The sequence below is a fragment of the Amblyomma mixtum genome, chromosome 8, assembly GCF_055824585.1.
Source record: "Amblyomma mixtum isolate Tamu chromosome 8, ASM5582458v1, whole genome shotgun sequence".
NCBI lineage: Eukaryota > Metazoa > Arthropoda > Arachnida > Ixodida > Ixodidae > Amblyomma > Amblyomma mixtum.
In genome coordinates, this window is record NC_143019.1 from 91,277,221 (window position 1) to 91,292,195 (window position 14,975).

Consider the following 14,975-nt stretch of genomic DNA (forward strand, 5'->3'; position numbering starts at 1 on the left):
CCAATATGCGCCGTCAGAACGTGCAGCTCAATTACGGAGGCGAGAAACATTGCATTTGTAGGCAAAAACTGTCCATTGCTATAACACGAGGAAGCGAGGAGAAGGTCGCACGCATTGCCAAACACGACAGAAGAAACGCGGATGCACTCTGCACTGAGCACTTATCGCCAGGCATAAATGCATTGAGAGGCTGCGGCAAGCAGAATTTACAACCTCTCCTGAAATCTTTTCGCCGATCTTGGAATACAATTAATCCGGACAACTTCTCCCTATTTCGAGATATAACGCTATTTATTCGCAATACTTTGGACAACGTGCTACATGTAATGCGTGGTTAACAATGCATTACTGACATTCGTTACATCTTAAAATGGCCCCTGAATTGAAAAGCCGAGATCTCTTCCTTTCCTGGGTACGCATTCACCGTGTACATAACTCGTGGGTGTGCGCCCGGTTTCCACCTTCCTTCACAAACTACCAGCGTTCTTTGCATTGTTCACGTCATTGGAGCAAACGCATATGTAACCACCAAGGTCGTAGCTTGGGTGTTCCTCCTTGCTGAGGCCAACATACACGCAGTGACATCCATTTGGACGCTCCAGTGTCCGGAATGGACTGTGGGTGTCCAGGTCGTCGTCCCTCTTCCCTAGTGTCACTGCATGGAGGATAAACGGTCACTCATGTACAAAGCCTGTAGGCTCAACTGCAGCGTCATACTGGTTGCAACGCGTCAATTTTAATTTCTCTTGCTTGACTCTACCACAAAAACACGCATTAGGGTCACAATTAAAGCATATTTTTTTTTTTAAAGAAATGACAGAACAACGCAATCAAGGCTTTCACTGTATATCGTATGCGGTTTGGCAGTAAAAATGGCCACTTGTTGCGCAAGCGCAGACAACGAGCAAAAGGTGTGAAATATTTACCTTGTTCTTTACAGTACACAAAGGCGGCCTTGCATTGCCATTTCTTGTTTAGAAAGCGAGAATGATTCTTTGCGTGCTTTGCCGGCTCTGGTTCCTTAGCTTTTGTTACCGACGCGACAGTAATGAATTTTCGGCTCAAATCTATGCAGTCCTGCAAAGCGTTATCAATTGCGAAGTCATCCCAAATAGCGACTACTGTTCAGGTTACTTGCAGAACTAGACGCGGATCCATGCCGTTCTCTTCGACGCTTCTGTTGCTTTCAAAACTACATAACAATGGAAGCCGATTTGCGCAGTTTGGCCAAATGCGAATACGTGCAATTGCACATATTCGACCCGGTGATCAGGTGAGCTACCTGCTACGAGAACAGACTTCAGAACAGCACACAACAGGTCAAAGCGGGGAATGGCCACTACAATTGCTAATGCACTAAAAAGGCCGTGAGCAAAGGTACCGGGAGCCCAACGCCCCAACACCAGTAATACTAACACTGACAGTCTCTGTTTTAGGATGCCAATCTAAAAGCTCAGGCCTCAAACGTCGTCATTATCCTTCATTTTGATTGGCCGTGGCAGGTGTAGGCGCATTCAATCCATCCACGAGTTAAAACCTGATATATCTGAGTCGCTGGACGGCTGTTATCCCATGAATGTTCTATAACCCATAAAAATCAGCTGACGCTTTCAACAGCTATAATATTAATATAAGAGCCGGAGGGTGCAGCACAAATGCCGGCGTGGGCATATGCTTTGCTGTATGGGAGGTACCCCTGATATCCGCCAATGAGAGGGGTCTGAAATGTCATATATGACGACGCGTTAGATAATGTAAATGTTCCGAGAACATCATCATCATCTTCATCTAGACTTCGACCACTGCAGGATAAAGGCCTCTCACACAACTCACCAGTTAAACCTGCCCTGTGGCAGCTTATGATCACCTTACTTCCAAACTTCGTAATCTCACCCGCTAATTCCTAACGCCCCCTGCTATGCCTTCCTTCCCTTCGAATCCACTCCGTTACCATCGGTTATCGTACCCTCGCATTACATGCCCTGCCCAAGCCCATTTCTTCCTCTTGATTTTGACTAGGATGTCATTAATCTGTGTTTCATCCCTGGCCCACACGTCCTCCTCCTGTCTCTCAACGTTACAACTATCACTTTTCTTCGTATAGCTCGCTGCGCGGTCGCTAACTTACGTTAAACCCTCCTCGTTTGCCTCCACGTTTCCGCCCCATTAGTGGGCAGCGGCCAGATACAGCTCTTATATACATTTCAGTAGACGAATATTGGCGAACTGCCATTCATGATATGAGAGAACCTGCCAACTACGCTCCACCCCATTCTTATTTTTCTACTAATTTCAGTCGCATGATCCGGATCAGCGGCCACTGCCTGCCCTAAGTAGACGAATTCGCTTAGAATTTCCAGCATCTGGTTACCGATTGTAAACAGCTGTTCCTTTCTGAGGGTATTGTATATTACTTTGGTTTTCTGCATATTAAATTTTGGACAAATAGTACTAATCTGCCTGTCTGACTCATTGATCATATTGTTACGGCCATAGGCGTGGACAAAGAGGAAGTGTAGACGATGCCCTGGACTGCCTTCATGGAGCCAATTATTTCACATCTTGACAGGCTCTCAGCGATCCTCGCCCTCTTTCTTGACGCCGGGCTCCAACTCAACTCCTCGAAGTGTTACTGCGGCCGCTTCCAGCTCATAATCCTACATTGCTACAGTATACATTTGTATTCAACAATTCGGCTACAAAAACTATATTATTCATACTGTTTATGACATTGCCCTCTTCGTCGATTAACGAATACATCTGACTCTTGCCGACGCGTACTTACCTCTTAACTGCTTATTAAAAACTCCGTTCTCTAGAGCACACTCGATTCTCTCGATATTTAACTTCCTCACGTCGGCTTCCTTGTGCTTATTAATTTTGATAGCTCTGACCGTACTCACGCTATCAACCCGATGGTAGAGAAATGGGCAGAATATAACCAACACGCTATGCATAGCCTTCATTTATTAAAAGAAAGCATTTGACTCAGTGGAAATCTCGCTATTCATGATGGAATTGCGGCATCATGGTGTAGAAGAGTCTAATATGAAAATACTGGAAGTACCTGTGTCACATCTAGGTAGACGCCGTAAGCGCGCCGTAAGGGAAGGGATAAAGGAGGGAATTAAAGAAGAAGGGAAAAAAGAGGTGCCGTAGTGGAGGCCTCCGGAAAACTTTCGACCACTTGGGGATCATTAATGTGCGCTGGCATCACACGCACGGTATGAAAGTGGGTTCTGCATAGAACTCCAGTGCACTTTGATTTGTTGAACAGAACGCTGGTTGTGTTCGGTGCAACGCCCGGTCGCACACAGCCAAAGTTCCTGGCTGGGCATGGTAGTGGTGGTGAAAACTTTTAATTGATGAAATAAAGTTTGGGAGCCACAGAGTCGCCCCGCTACATGGTCGGCGTTCCTAGTCCGGGACACCGCATGACAAGGCCCCGTCTCTCGCCCGTTTCACCAGAGCCCTTTGTGACTCAAGCGAGGAGCAGTTGAGGAGGGCAGTCTCCCATGCCTCTCTGGAAGGGGTAGGGGAAGGGGGGACGTGGGGATTTTGAGTACATGCCGACACCATGTGGAAGATATCACAGGTCTCCTCACAGTTCGGGCATCGCCCATCCGTGTTAGGATCGTAATGTTTGATGACTGCAGGACAGAGTAGAGTACCTGTCTGTAGGCGCCTTAAAGTTTGCGCCTCCGTCTTACTCAGCCCCTTTGCAGGGCGGTGGTTGTCGCTATAATGCGGTATTATTTCCCTGAATCGCAGCGGCGGCTGGTAAGCCCTGGTGGCCAGGAGCCCAAATGATTCTTTTCGGTGATGGGATTACATAACAGTGAACCTGTTGGTGAACCTACCGGACTCAGACTACCTCCATTTATTAGAATACATCACCGAGATCTGGGGCGGGCGTCCACTCCCTCCCGAGTGGAAAACGTCACTTGTGACGTTTATTCCTAAAAAACAGGTAAGGCCGTGAATACGGACAACCTGAGGCCCATATCACTGACATCATGTGTGGGCAAGCTTATGGAGACGATGGTACGGGATCGCCTCTCTCCATACATGGAGAGTAAGGGCTTATTTGCAGTCACCATGTTCGGGTTTCGCCCCCACATGTCTGCACAGGATGTCCTTCTCCAGCTGCACAAGGATGTAATACGACTCACAACTATGCAACAGAATGACAAAGCCATCCAAGCGCTTGATCGGAAAGGGGCTATCGACAATGTTAAACACGGAAGCATCCCGGCCAACTTGAGTTCGACCGATTGTTGGGCTAGCGCCTTCGCGTATGTCAGAGATTTCTTGACTGATCGCCAGGCCTTTATTCGGATTGAGGGCGAGGAATACGGCCCTTACATGATGGGAACATAGCTCCTGTTCAACATAGCTATGATGCGCCTCCCAGGCCAACTGGCCCGGGTGGAAGGCATGCAACACGCGTTATATGCAGATCACATTACAATTTGGACCACTGAGGGGAGCCTTGGGGACATGGAGGCCCGCCTTCAGCAGGCCGCTTCCATAGTCGATGGGTATGCTATTGACTGTGGGCTCCAATATGCCCCCGCGAAATCAGAGCTTCTGCATGTCAGAGCGTACCCAAAGGATAGGACAGCAATTCACATCTCTCTGTCAGGAGGTCCTATTAGAGAGGTGGAGGAGCTCCGTATTCTGGGCCTTTTCATTCACCACAGACTCAGACCAGACTCCACCATTGCGAAACTAAAGAGAGTAGGCGAACAGGTAGGGCGCATGATCCGCCGCGTTTCCAACTAGCGGGCAGGTCTGCGGGGCAGGGACGCGCTTCGGCTCGTCTATGCCTTCGTGACTAGCCGGATGCTCGACGCCTTGCCATATCAAGACGCCTTGCCATATATATATATATATATATCAAGCAAGACGAGGCGCGAATAGACGCCATCATCCGCAAGGCAACTAAGCGAGCCCTGGATCTCCCGGTGGCTACCTCTAATGCCAAACTAAAGGCTTTGGGGGTGCTAAACTCCTACCAGAAGCAGCGGGAGGCCCACCTCGTGAACCAATACACGCGGCTCATGCAGACGGTTCCTGGACGCCGCCTGCTAAACCGCTTACACATCCAACACGACTGCACTTCAGAGGAGGCGGAGCGTATCCCAGTACGGTGGCGCCATATGCTCTGGGTCTCCCCGCTCCCCCGTAACATGGACACCGACATGCACGAAAACAGACGACAAGCGCGGGCTCGGGCTCTTGAGAGAACACGGCTCCCGACCCGGTGTATATTATGTAGACGTAGCAGGGCCATCGCCCACGGGATTTTACACGGCCGCTGTCGTTCACCAGGAAATGCGGCTGGGCATGGTAATAATACACAGAAAGCAGCGTTTTGTCTCTGCAGCAGTGGCTCGACATTCAGTTCTGTAGCGTTGAAACCCCATGTACGTTTTTAGCGCGACGGATAATTGCGCGGCCCCTAGATTTGTACCCCTGACCTCTTGCACGCAAGGCCGATGCGCTACCTCTACGCCACTCCGTGGCAGCCTAGCGAACAACCGCGTTCTGAAATATCATCGGAAAGATTATGAACGGCTACCTCGCTCTATGAACGCTGCGTTACTTGCTTGCGGACGGACCCACACTGGTCCGAATCCCTAACCGAATAATACCGTAATCGAGATAATTGCAGTGGAACTTACTTTTACCAGCATTACCTCTTATTCATCACGACTCTCGATTTTTGGGGAGTCTTGTAGCGCACCCCTTCGGCGTGAAATTTTCGAAGTCCGAGGAATTCAAGATGGCGACCACCATAGTAGATCGATATAGCAACTCAATTGGTGTTTTATTGGTTACGTCATTAGTATAACAAATTTGTGATTGGTGACCTCACTGATTCTTTGACATGTTAATTAACTAGCCACATGACTATGTTCAATCGCTTTTAACTCATTAATTAATGCAGCATCATAAAACGAATTAGATATTTGGTATCCTCTATATGAGTAGAACAGGTTAGATACCAAAATGAACCAATGAAGTTAATATTTATTTATGGTTATGGTTACATTTTTATTGTTTATATTTAACTAACCGATAACGTCGCGATCTAACTAATGGATATTCGTAACGGGCTCCATGAGTAGGATGTGATGGACACCAATATTGTCTGACTACCTTTTTACTTATCGTTAGGCCTAACATAGCAGCCGTGTCGTCAGCACTCGGAAGCTCACAATTTCATAACTCATGACGACCGCGCACCTACCGGCTTGAGGTAAGGAAAACTGGCCCTCCAAAGAGTCGAAAAACTTTTTCGGCAAAATTTGGTCAAAAATATCCGACCTCAAAGAGGTAAGCGCCCACTCGCCGTAAGGTATGAGAATGTAGCCTACTCACGTGGCAGTACATCACATGGACGATAGATGGCGCTACCGAACAGCTAACGCTCATTACTTCAATGTTTTCCGGACGGTAGCGGCATTTTTTTTAAACCGCCGAAAGTTCGCTCAACAAATGAAATATGGTGCTGTTACATTTTATTTGGGTAAATGCGCCATTTTTGTTGTTGTTGCGGCTGAAGGAAAGATGAAAAGGAAAGTGCGCGGGACTGACCACTGGCTCCAGCTGAGCCACAATCGCTGCCACGTGCAGACAGAAGAGAGTTAAAAGATGAGACAGGAAATATTGAAAAAAAAAGACACGCGTCCCAACAAACCGCGTCCGCCGAAGCGACGACACCGGCAGTAACAGATACCCCAGTCCCTCCCGTCATGAGTCGTTTCTTAAACCTTGAGATAATTTTTCCCTTCAACTGTGATATTTAAGATAAAGCATTTCTTCCAAATCACTTTACTGCAGTCTCGGCGAGGCTGCTGAATATTGATTCGTACCTCTTTCATAACCGTGCGCAAGTGTCTGCATCTTCTTTTATTGCGAACTGTTTGTATTTCTAAAAATAAGACCACTAATACTGCCGTATGATTAAGAGAAATAATGGGAAAAAGTGTCCCGCCTCGTACCATGGTAAAAACTACTGAAGGTTTGAGGACCACAAAAGGGCGACTGCTCACCAAAGACGGCGACTGCGCCGCAGCAAAGAAGGAAAGCGACGGCTATGCCGCCGATGACGTAGTAGTTCCTCTTAGTCCGCGGCTGCTCGTTCAGCGCTGTTTCTCTGTGATGAGTAATACGAGCAGAAAAGATCTGAGATCGGGACTGGCGTTATTCATTACACATTATTTGGCGGCATGCTCTCTAATTTCTACCGCAACCAGGTTTCGTCAGGCACAGTGCGCTTCCGCACACAGTAACGTATTATCGCAATTTTTACAAACTTGCAAACCACCCAGCGCTGTTACCGTTCAAATCTTCCTACTGATTGAATATTTTCTTTCTCATTCTGAACAAAGCCTAATTTGCTTAGCAATGTTTACAGCCCTGTTTCCGAACCATGATAGAAAGACTGGAATTTATATAACATGAGTCTATTCTGGCAAAATGTCGACGTCTACAAAAATACTTTCCAAAATTTTGCGCTTGTGTGAGCATACTACACCTGTTGTTGCCTGCTTGAAAATAGAATCGAACATCGTAATAACCAAGTAGAAGGGATCGGGGATTTCTTCGATATAGCTACTGGTTCACTGTAGTGGCATGTGAGATCTGTTACTAGGGTTGAATTCCGGCGGGCGCACATTGCTTTGTCTATACCGAGGACCACACATCCGGCATTTAGTGTGCTGCCGACGCGAGTTGTCGGCGCCTTCAATGCAGGGAAAGATTGCCCGCCCTGTGTCCAAATATAGGTACATGCACTACGAACGTAAAACAAGTCTTGAAGAAAGATTACAATAAAGGATAGGGAGAGGCCCATTTAGAATATTTAGCTCCCTCTAGGTGCTGAAGTAAGAAGGCAGGCGGGGGTGGTTCCATTGGGAGAACCTTTAGTTTCTCTGCCGCAAAGCTCACAAGTACGTCGGTTGAAACACTTTTCCTGGCTAGATTGTATCGAATAGAATAGAGCAGGAAGCCATACAGAGGGATTGATGATTTTCGCCGTCTGGTCATGAAAATATGTTTTACTATGCAGTTTTACTCTGCAGGCGTTATATATCCGCCTGCCCGGCAGATACCATTACAAATTTACGCACTTGAAGCCATAACCAACAATTCTGGACAAAAACACTTTTGAGTGGGAAACCGTTTATGAACGCAGTTTTTTAATATAATGTAAGATATCACTATAACGATCAATATATGCGCAGATCAACCGACGGCAGTCCTGTATCTTTTTTCTTTTATCTGTTTTGCTATAGTGAAAAGCGATCTCCATTCGTTTCCTACGGCAGCCTTAACTGTTCGATACGATTGAAGGAAACACTTTAAAATAAAATTTCCCTGCACATCAATGGACCATTGCATTTAATATTTCTGCAAGGGCGTCTTAAAATTTTTCGAATGTCTATATTTTTGTCCGACAATGTTGGGCATGAGAATTCAAGTTTCAAGTTTAAAGTTTGTTTTATTTACATCATAGAGGTGGGTAGGTGAGGGTAAAAAAGTGATCGAAGATCACTTGAGGGACCCCCGGACCCCACTTTACATGGCATACAGCAGCAAACATCGGAAGATCGGCCAACACTATAGACAAAACTTTTTACACAGACACAGTTATACATAGAAAATATTTTATACATCACAAAAAAATATACCTAACAACGTTTTGCTGCTTATGTAAAGGAAGCTTTAATTTCGCTCAAGCTGTGTTTTGAAATATCGACATTCATGGACTGTAATTGGTTTAATAAGTGTGACATATTTTAACGTAACATCTGATTCCCATAGTTGGTGCGGCAAAAAGGAAAAAGCCATTTTTCTGTAATCCACAGGGTATAAGCCGGTACAGTTTGAGTGAGGGAGGTCAAGTCTAGAAACGCTCGATTATTATATTGTAGAGATTTCTTGTATGTGGTTTCTAAGTAATATCGGTACAAGCTATGAACTGGTATAATCTGGTAGTGTGAAAATAAATTGTCGCAACATAACATAGTGGCCGAGTTGGTGTTGCATCTTTAAGGAACGAAATAGCGCAACTAAAACGAAGGACCAGAAAAAGGGAGACACGAACACGCGCTGACTTACAACTGGCTGTTCTAATCGGAAAACAACATACAAATAATCTCTAATCGCTGCGTCACAGCCTCATGTCAGCATCGCAAACTATTAACATAAAAGGAAAGGAAATAACAATTGCCGAAACGTAAGCACCTAGAGGCTCCCACGTTGTTCCAACAGATAAATCTCGCGCTTCAGTTGTTAGTCAGGGCGTGTTCGTGTTCTCGTCCTTCGTTTTTGTTGCGCTGTTTCGTTTCTTAAAGTGTGAAAGTAAGTGATCGGTAGGGGCATCGTAGTAAACATTGGCAATGTAATGGACAGCTTTATTTTGCAGCATGTCAATTTTATGCGTATTTTTTTTCTGCTGTAGTGCCCCACACCAAAGAAAACAGTAGTTTAAATTAGACAAAAAAATTCGTTATATATCTTTAGCTTGACTGAGATAGGAAGGAAGTTTCGGACTTTAGCGAGAATACCAACACACCGTGACAGATGAGCGATGGCAGAATCAACTTTGGCGTTCCAGCTCATGTGATTGTGGAAAAGTATTCGCAGTGTTTTAATCACGTCTTTGAATTCAATGTTGGTGCTCCGAAGCTCTATGTCGAAGTTCTTAATAATTGCTGATTGCCTTGCATGAAAAAGTACGGTTTTAGTTTTTACAGTATTTAAAGGTATTACATTATGTTTACTCCACGTTTTCAATCTATTCATTGCCAGTGGGTTTCATGACAGGTATGTTACATTCAATTAAAAAATATTGCTTCGTGATAAGAAGATATATAATGCGCAGTCTTTTTGAAGAGTCTCCAGAGAGAAAAATATTCCTCGTTATATCCGTTTTTAGTTATGAACCGTATCGTTCTTGCGCACTTGATATGCGAGATTGATATGCGCAGTAAAAGAGAAACAAAAAGATAGATGGTACACCAAAAATCTGCATTCATGGTTAGACACGCTAGTGTTAATAGGTACTGTCCATAAATGCGAAATCGAGACAGACGGCAGACTGGGTCAGGGCTGAAACACGGTTTAATGACACCCTAGTCAAAATCAAAAACAAATGGGCTTGGGCGTTGCATGCGATGCGAAGGCAAGTAGCCGCTGGTCTTTAAGGGTAATAGACTGGATTCCAAGGGAAGGCAAGCGTAGCATGGGTGGCAGAACGTTAGGTGGCTGGTTGAGGTAAAGTAGTTTGCGGAGATAGGAAAACGAGTCACGGGTCAATGATTAACATTAAATTTAGAAGAAATAAATTATGAGCTCTGTGAATAAGGCATGGAGAACGTATTTAGAAACTCAGAGCACTGAAGTCTGAAATCGATGCAAGGGGTGAAATAAAAGGAGACCATCTAATATATAATAGATCATTAAAAGCACGCTTCACGGACTCAACCCACTGCTTCGATCGGAAATCCACCAAAATCAGCGAAGTAGGCCAAGCGTAGACACGGTGGCGACAGCGTCTGAATCTAACCCCACCACCCTGATGGGGAGAAAGCAGCCGTAGCTCTAGCGGTTGGCTTCAGGCGGCGAATAACACCACGCACTACATTCCAACCTCGCAAGCAGTATGCCAGACGAACAGCAATAGTATCGTATTCCCGTATGAAGCCAGAATTCTCTGGTCAAATGCCACGAGCTCATCGAAAATAGTACTAATATGCAGCCCTGGTCAAGGGTAGCTTCCTGGCAGCCACTCTCCACATGCCGTTGACAGGCTGAGCGCCACCCGAGCAACAGGAGCAACAGGAATTTGTGCACACAATACAGCGCAGACGCGGTATTGTGTGCACAAATGCGGAGCGAGAAGGATAGACGCATGAGGGATCCTGGTTGCGAACCTGCGTTCAAAGCCTGTAAAAACCAACTTGTCACCTCAAGGTGACCGTGAAAACACGGGGCGCTCCTAACGAGACGTTGGGAATGGCGCTACTATTAGAGTGAGTTCACGTAACCCAGAAAACTGTCAGCTGCGCGCATAAAGACAGTTTGGAGAGAAAATCAATTTAGTAATTCAAGGAAACGGGATTTTTTCTCCATGGGGACAGGCAGGTTTGACCCGCCTAAGAGCTGACGACATCAGTGTGTGTGTGCCTTGTCCAAGCAGCTACAGAATGCAAGAACTACGTTGCGTTCACTAACGTGCTACATGAATGCATGCAAGCATCAGGTCACGGAAAGCTTTCTGTATCAATAACTGCTCTCCATCATGTTTGTCCTATCCTGAGCGTGGTGTACCTTACGCCAATATTAGCACACGAAATGATGAAAGGATGAAAATTTCATAGTGGTTCACGATGAGGGGAATCTGAGGTCAGCATTATTGTCTGTTTTCTTGCCGCTGAGCGAAAACAACGGATGATGCAAGGTTCAATGGACCTCGACCTGTTGCTGCCTTCTACGAGCAGCAATGTAAGTACGTTGAATAGTTCTGTTTTTGGAGAAAGGGTGCAGAATTAAGTTCACAGTTTTAGGCCAGTTATGCTTCGTAGTCCGTTATGGGGCTATAGTAAATATTGAATCATTAGAAAGAAGAACATGGTCTTAGCCTCTATGAAGATCAAAGTAGAGAATAATTGGAAGAGGTAGTTGTTCCACACTTACTCCTCTTCAGCCATCTGCAAAAATGCTCTAATTATTCACACCGCTCTGATGCAAGAGCCCATTGTATTACCAGTAATATATTCCTGCAAGAAGATAAAAGCGTTGAAAGGCATTTAGATATAAGATACATTTACCTATGCAAAGTCAATTTCTTTACCGCAGTTTCCTTCTGTTAGATTTGTTGCCATAAAAGCCTATGCTAACGTAATTCAAATGCAAATAGCATGTGGTAACTGTCAAGTTGATTAGGATAACTGAAATTGTTTATGCCTTTAGAGCTGGCTGTGTTGGTCCGAGGTCGTTAATGTTAGGCTATACTCTATTTGGTGCAAAAAGAATAAAAAGTCACTTGGCTGCGACTGGTGCCCAACACGTTTTTCGGAGCGTAGAAAAAATAAAGAGCAAACTAAACAAAAATAACATATACATACATGCCCGCTTACCTTAGCTCCGGAGTCAAATGCAACGTACCTGCAGTGCTCTTGAACTTCGACTTCTTCTCTTTCGTACAAAAACAAACGCTCTGATTGATCATTGCCTGCTCAGCTAATTTCATAATTTCTTGAAATCTGCTCTCAATATTAATATAATATGCGTTGTACAAATTGATGAAAACATTACTTCAGTAAAAGCAAGGCATAATGTGCGGCAGTAAATTTATCTCAGTCGAGCATCAGCTGATAGTCGCGAAGTGCTACGACATCACGGAAGATGGCGTGTTCCTCTACTTGATGCTGACGAGTAAAGCAAGCATTGAGAGAAACAAGTCTCACTAAATGTTTAGGTGATCCCGCGTACGTGTCTAGAAAAGTCAGGCGGCTCTTTGAAAGGTACACTGCCTGCCATTGCCAATGAAGAGGGCAACGTATAAAGAAAGATTTTGCTTTGAGTCTTGAGAGTTCATGCCTTTCTGAGTGTGTATTTGTATGAATTCGATATGAATACAACTTTCGTCAGGGCTAGCTGTTGACATCAGGGTTCTCGACACAGGTGACGTAACGTTAGCAGCGTTTGTCGTGCTTCCCGCCAGAGAGCAACCGCGACCACCAGACAACACCGTGTAAATAGCCGATGCCTCGCGCTATCTTCGTCCTTGTCCACTCGGGCATGCTTCTGGAAGCGGTCGGCGTCAAATGGGTTGAAACGGCGCTCAAGATAAATCCTGAAATGACTGCACGGCGCGGTATCTTGGCCATGAGGAGCACCAGCAGCAAGCTTCAGTTGTGGTGGTCACAAGCAGCAGTGTGGGTAATTTTCCGCGCTGGGTTGAGGGATGGTTACAAATGTACGTGAGGAGAACGTCGTGTTGTAAACAATGCGCGTAATCGGGAGGCCGGAGCCGGAATCACATGCAGCGGGTTGAACAGACAGCGAGCGGTGTCGGGGAGCTACCGGTAAACAGGTAGCACGACAAGCGCTTGTTTGAGCAAGCACATTTCTTTACAATAAAACACACGCTCTACTCCTGCCATAAAAAATACAGTCATCGCACACTCATGAGTGACAGCAGCACTCAAACCAAATGCAACGTCTGCAAGATGACGAAATAGTTAAGCTAGACCTTATTATGCGTATTATCACGGCTGTAAGCGTCGTTATTTTTAGAATCCTTCCTGCGTGCTTTGAACAGCTCGCTACTCTGTCCAAGCCATGCAGTGACCTGGTTGCCATTTCAACCACTAATGATTATACATCCAGTACCTCGATGTACCGCTTTTCTGATTACATGCATTACGCGCTAATGTATCAGAGGAAAACCTCTACTTCATTATTGGTAGAATTCACACGCTGGCTTTGTATAAGGCTGCGGAATGATTTGTTGAAGATGAGCATATGGCCGCTGCTTCGTGCTGCTTATATTTAGCACAATTGTTTCTTCTGGGTTTTGAGTAAACTTTAAAGAAATAGAAAGAAAGCATCTGTGCTAGTACTGATTTGAAATACAGAAGCGTTAAGCGCCGTTGCAAGCCTTGAATAATGTACTGACTGCTTGTCGTCTTTGCCATCGCGTCCTGGCCTTGTTTATCCTGGCCTTGGACAACGACGCAATGCAAGCAATTTTTTTCTCCATTACCGAAATGCCGTGGTAGAATGCTGCCCCATCATACATAGATGCGCTAGAAACTGAAGACCATTTGAAGAACTGCATATAAGTCGACACAATAAAAAAAAAAGCTCAACACACAATACCATCTTTGTTCGGCCGCCGCGGTGGCTCAGTGATTATGGTGCTCGGCTGCTGACCCGAAAGACGCGGGTTCGATCCCGTCCGCGGCGGCTGGAATTTCTTTGGAGGAGAAATTCTAGAGGCCGGTGTACCGTGCGATGTCAGTGCACGTTAAAGAACCCCAGGTGGTCGAAATTTTCGGAGCCCTCAACTACGGCGTCTCTCATAGCCTTAGTCGCTTTGGGACGCTAAACCCTATAAACCAAACCAAACCAAACCATGTTTGTTCGATGATATGAAGGTATTTCAGATGTTAATATTTGAGTGGAAAAAGGTTGTTTCATCTCTCTGTGTATATTTTTTCAGTACGACAGTAGGACAACAAGCTAAGCTTGTACAACACTTCTTGCCTTGTGGCCTGCAAGGCGAAGGTTGGTTCTAAAGTGTTTCGAGAGGTAGAGATGCAATCGCCTAGAGAAGTAACTTGCGTGCAGCTATTGTCGACAGGCAACTGTAAGGATAATCCCGCCTGTACCTTTACATAACCACCTTTACATAACCTCGGCTTCCTATATCCTACTCGACCGTTAACTCAATTCGTTTTCCTCAATCCCCTTTCACATCTAGTGTTTTTTAGTAGTGTAAATTTTTTATTCATCCCTCAGATTTTTCGGTCCTACGATCTTATCATTTCGTAATTCGCATTTTCTGTATTTAGTTGTGAGTCGTTAGTAGGCGCCCTTGATGGATTCTTCTCTCGTGTTCTTCACCTGCAACGCCACATAACATTGATTAGTGGAATATTTTGAAAATCCTTATGCGCGCAAATAAAACCATTTGTTTCCGTTGTATACATGAATAAATGAGTTAGAGCTGAGGATTTGAACCTAGAAGTAATCCAGCTGACTTCTCTTCCTAAATATAAACTCGTTTCTTATTTTTTTCCTTCTAAAAGCATCAGCTGCTGTAAAGCAAGTCATTTAATATTTGTTTTGGGGATGTGTTGCCTTTTAGGTTGCAATGTGAGAGATTTGGGACCTTAAATTATGTTGAATGATTTATGAACTTAAGGAACAGCGGGCGAAGCTTCCTACTT

The 14,975-nt window shown here is 45.2% G+C and overlaps 1 protein-coding gene across 1 annotated transcript; it reads right to left on the bottom strand.

Moving 5' to 3' along the window:
- Positions 1 to 467: 467 nt before the first annotated feature.
- LOC149333483 (uncharacterized) lies at positions 468 to 11,726 on the bottom strand. The gene is made up of 3 exons (XM_089556067.1): positions 11,713 to 11,726; positions 7,062 to 7,165; positions 468 to 655 (listed from the first exon to the last, which is right to left on the bottom strand). Exons 1-3 carry the CDS (start codon positions 11,724 to 11,726, stop codon positions 468 to 470), a joined length of 306 nt encoding a protein of 101 aa, XP_089412193.1.
- Positions 11,727 to 14,975: the final 3,249 nt, after the last annotated feature.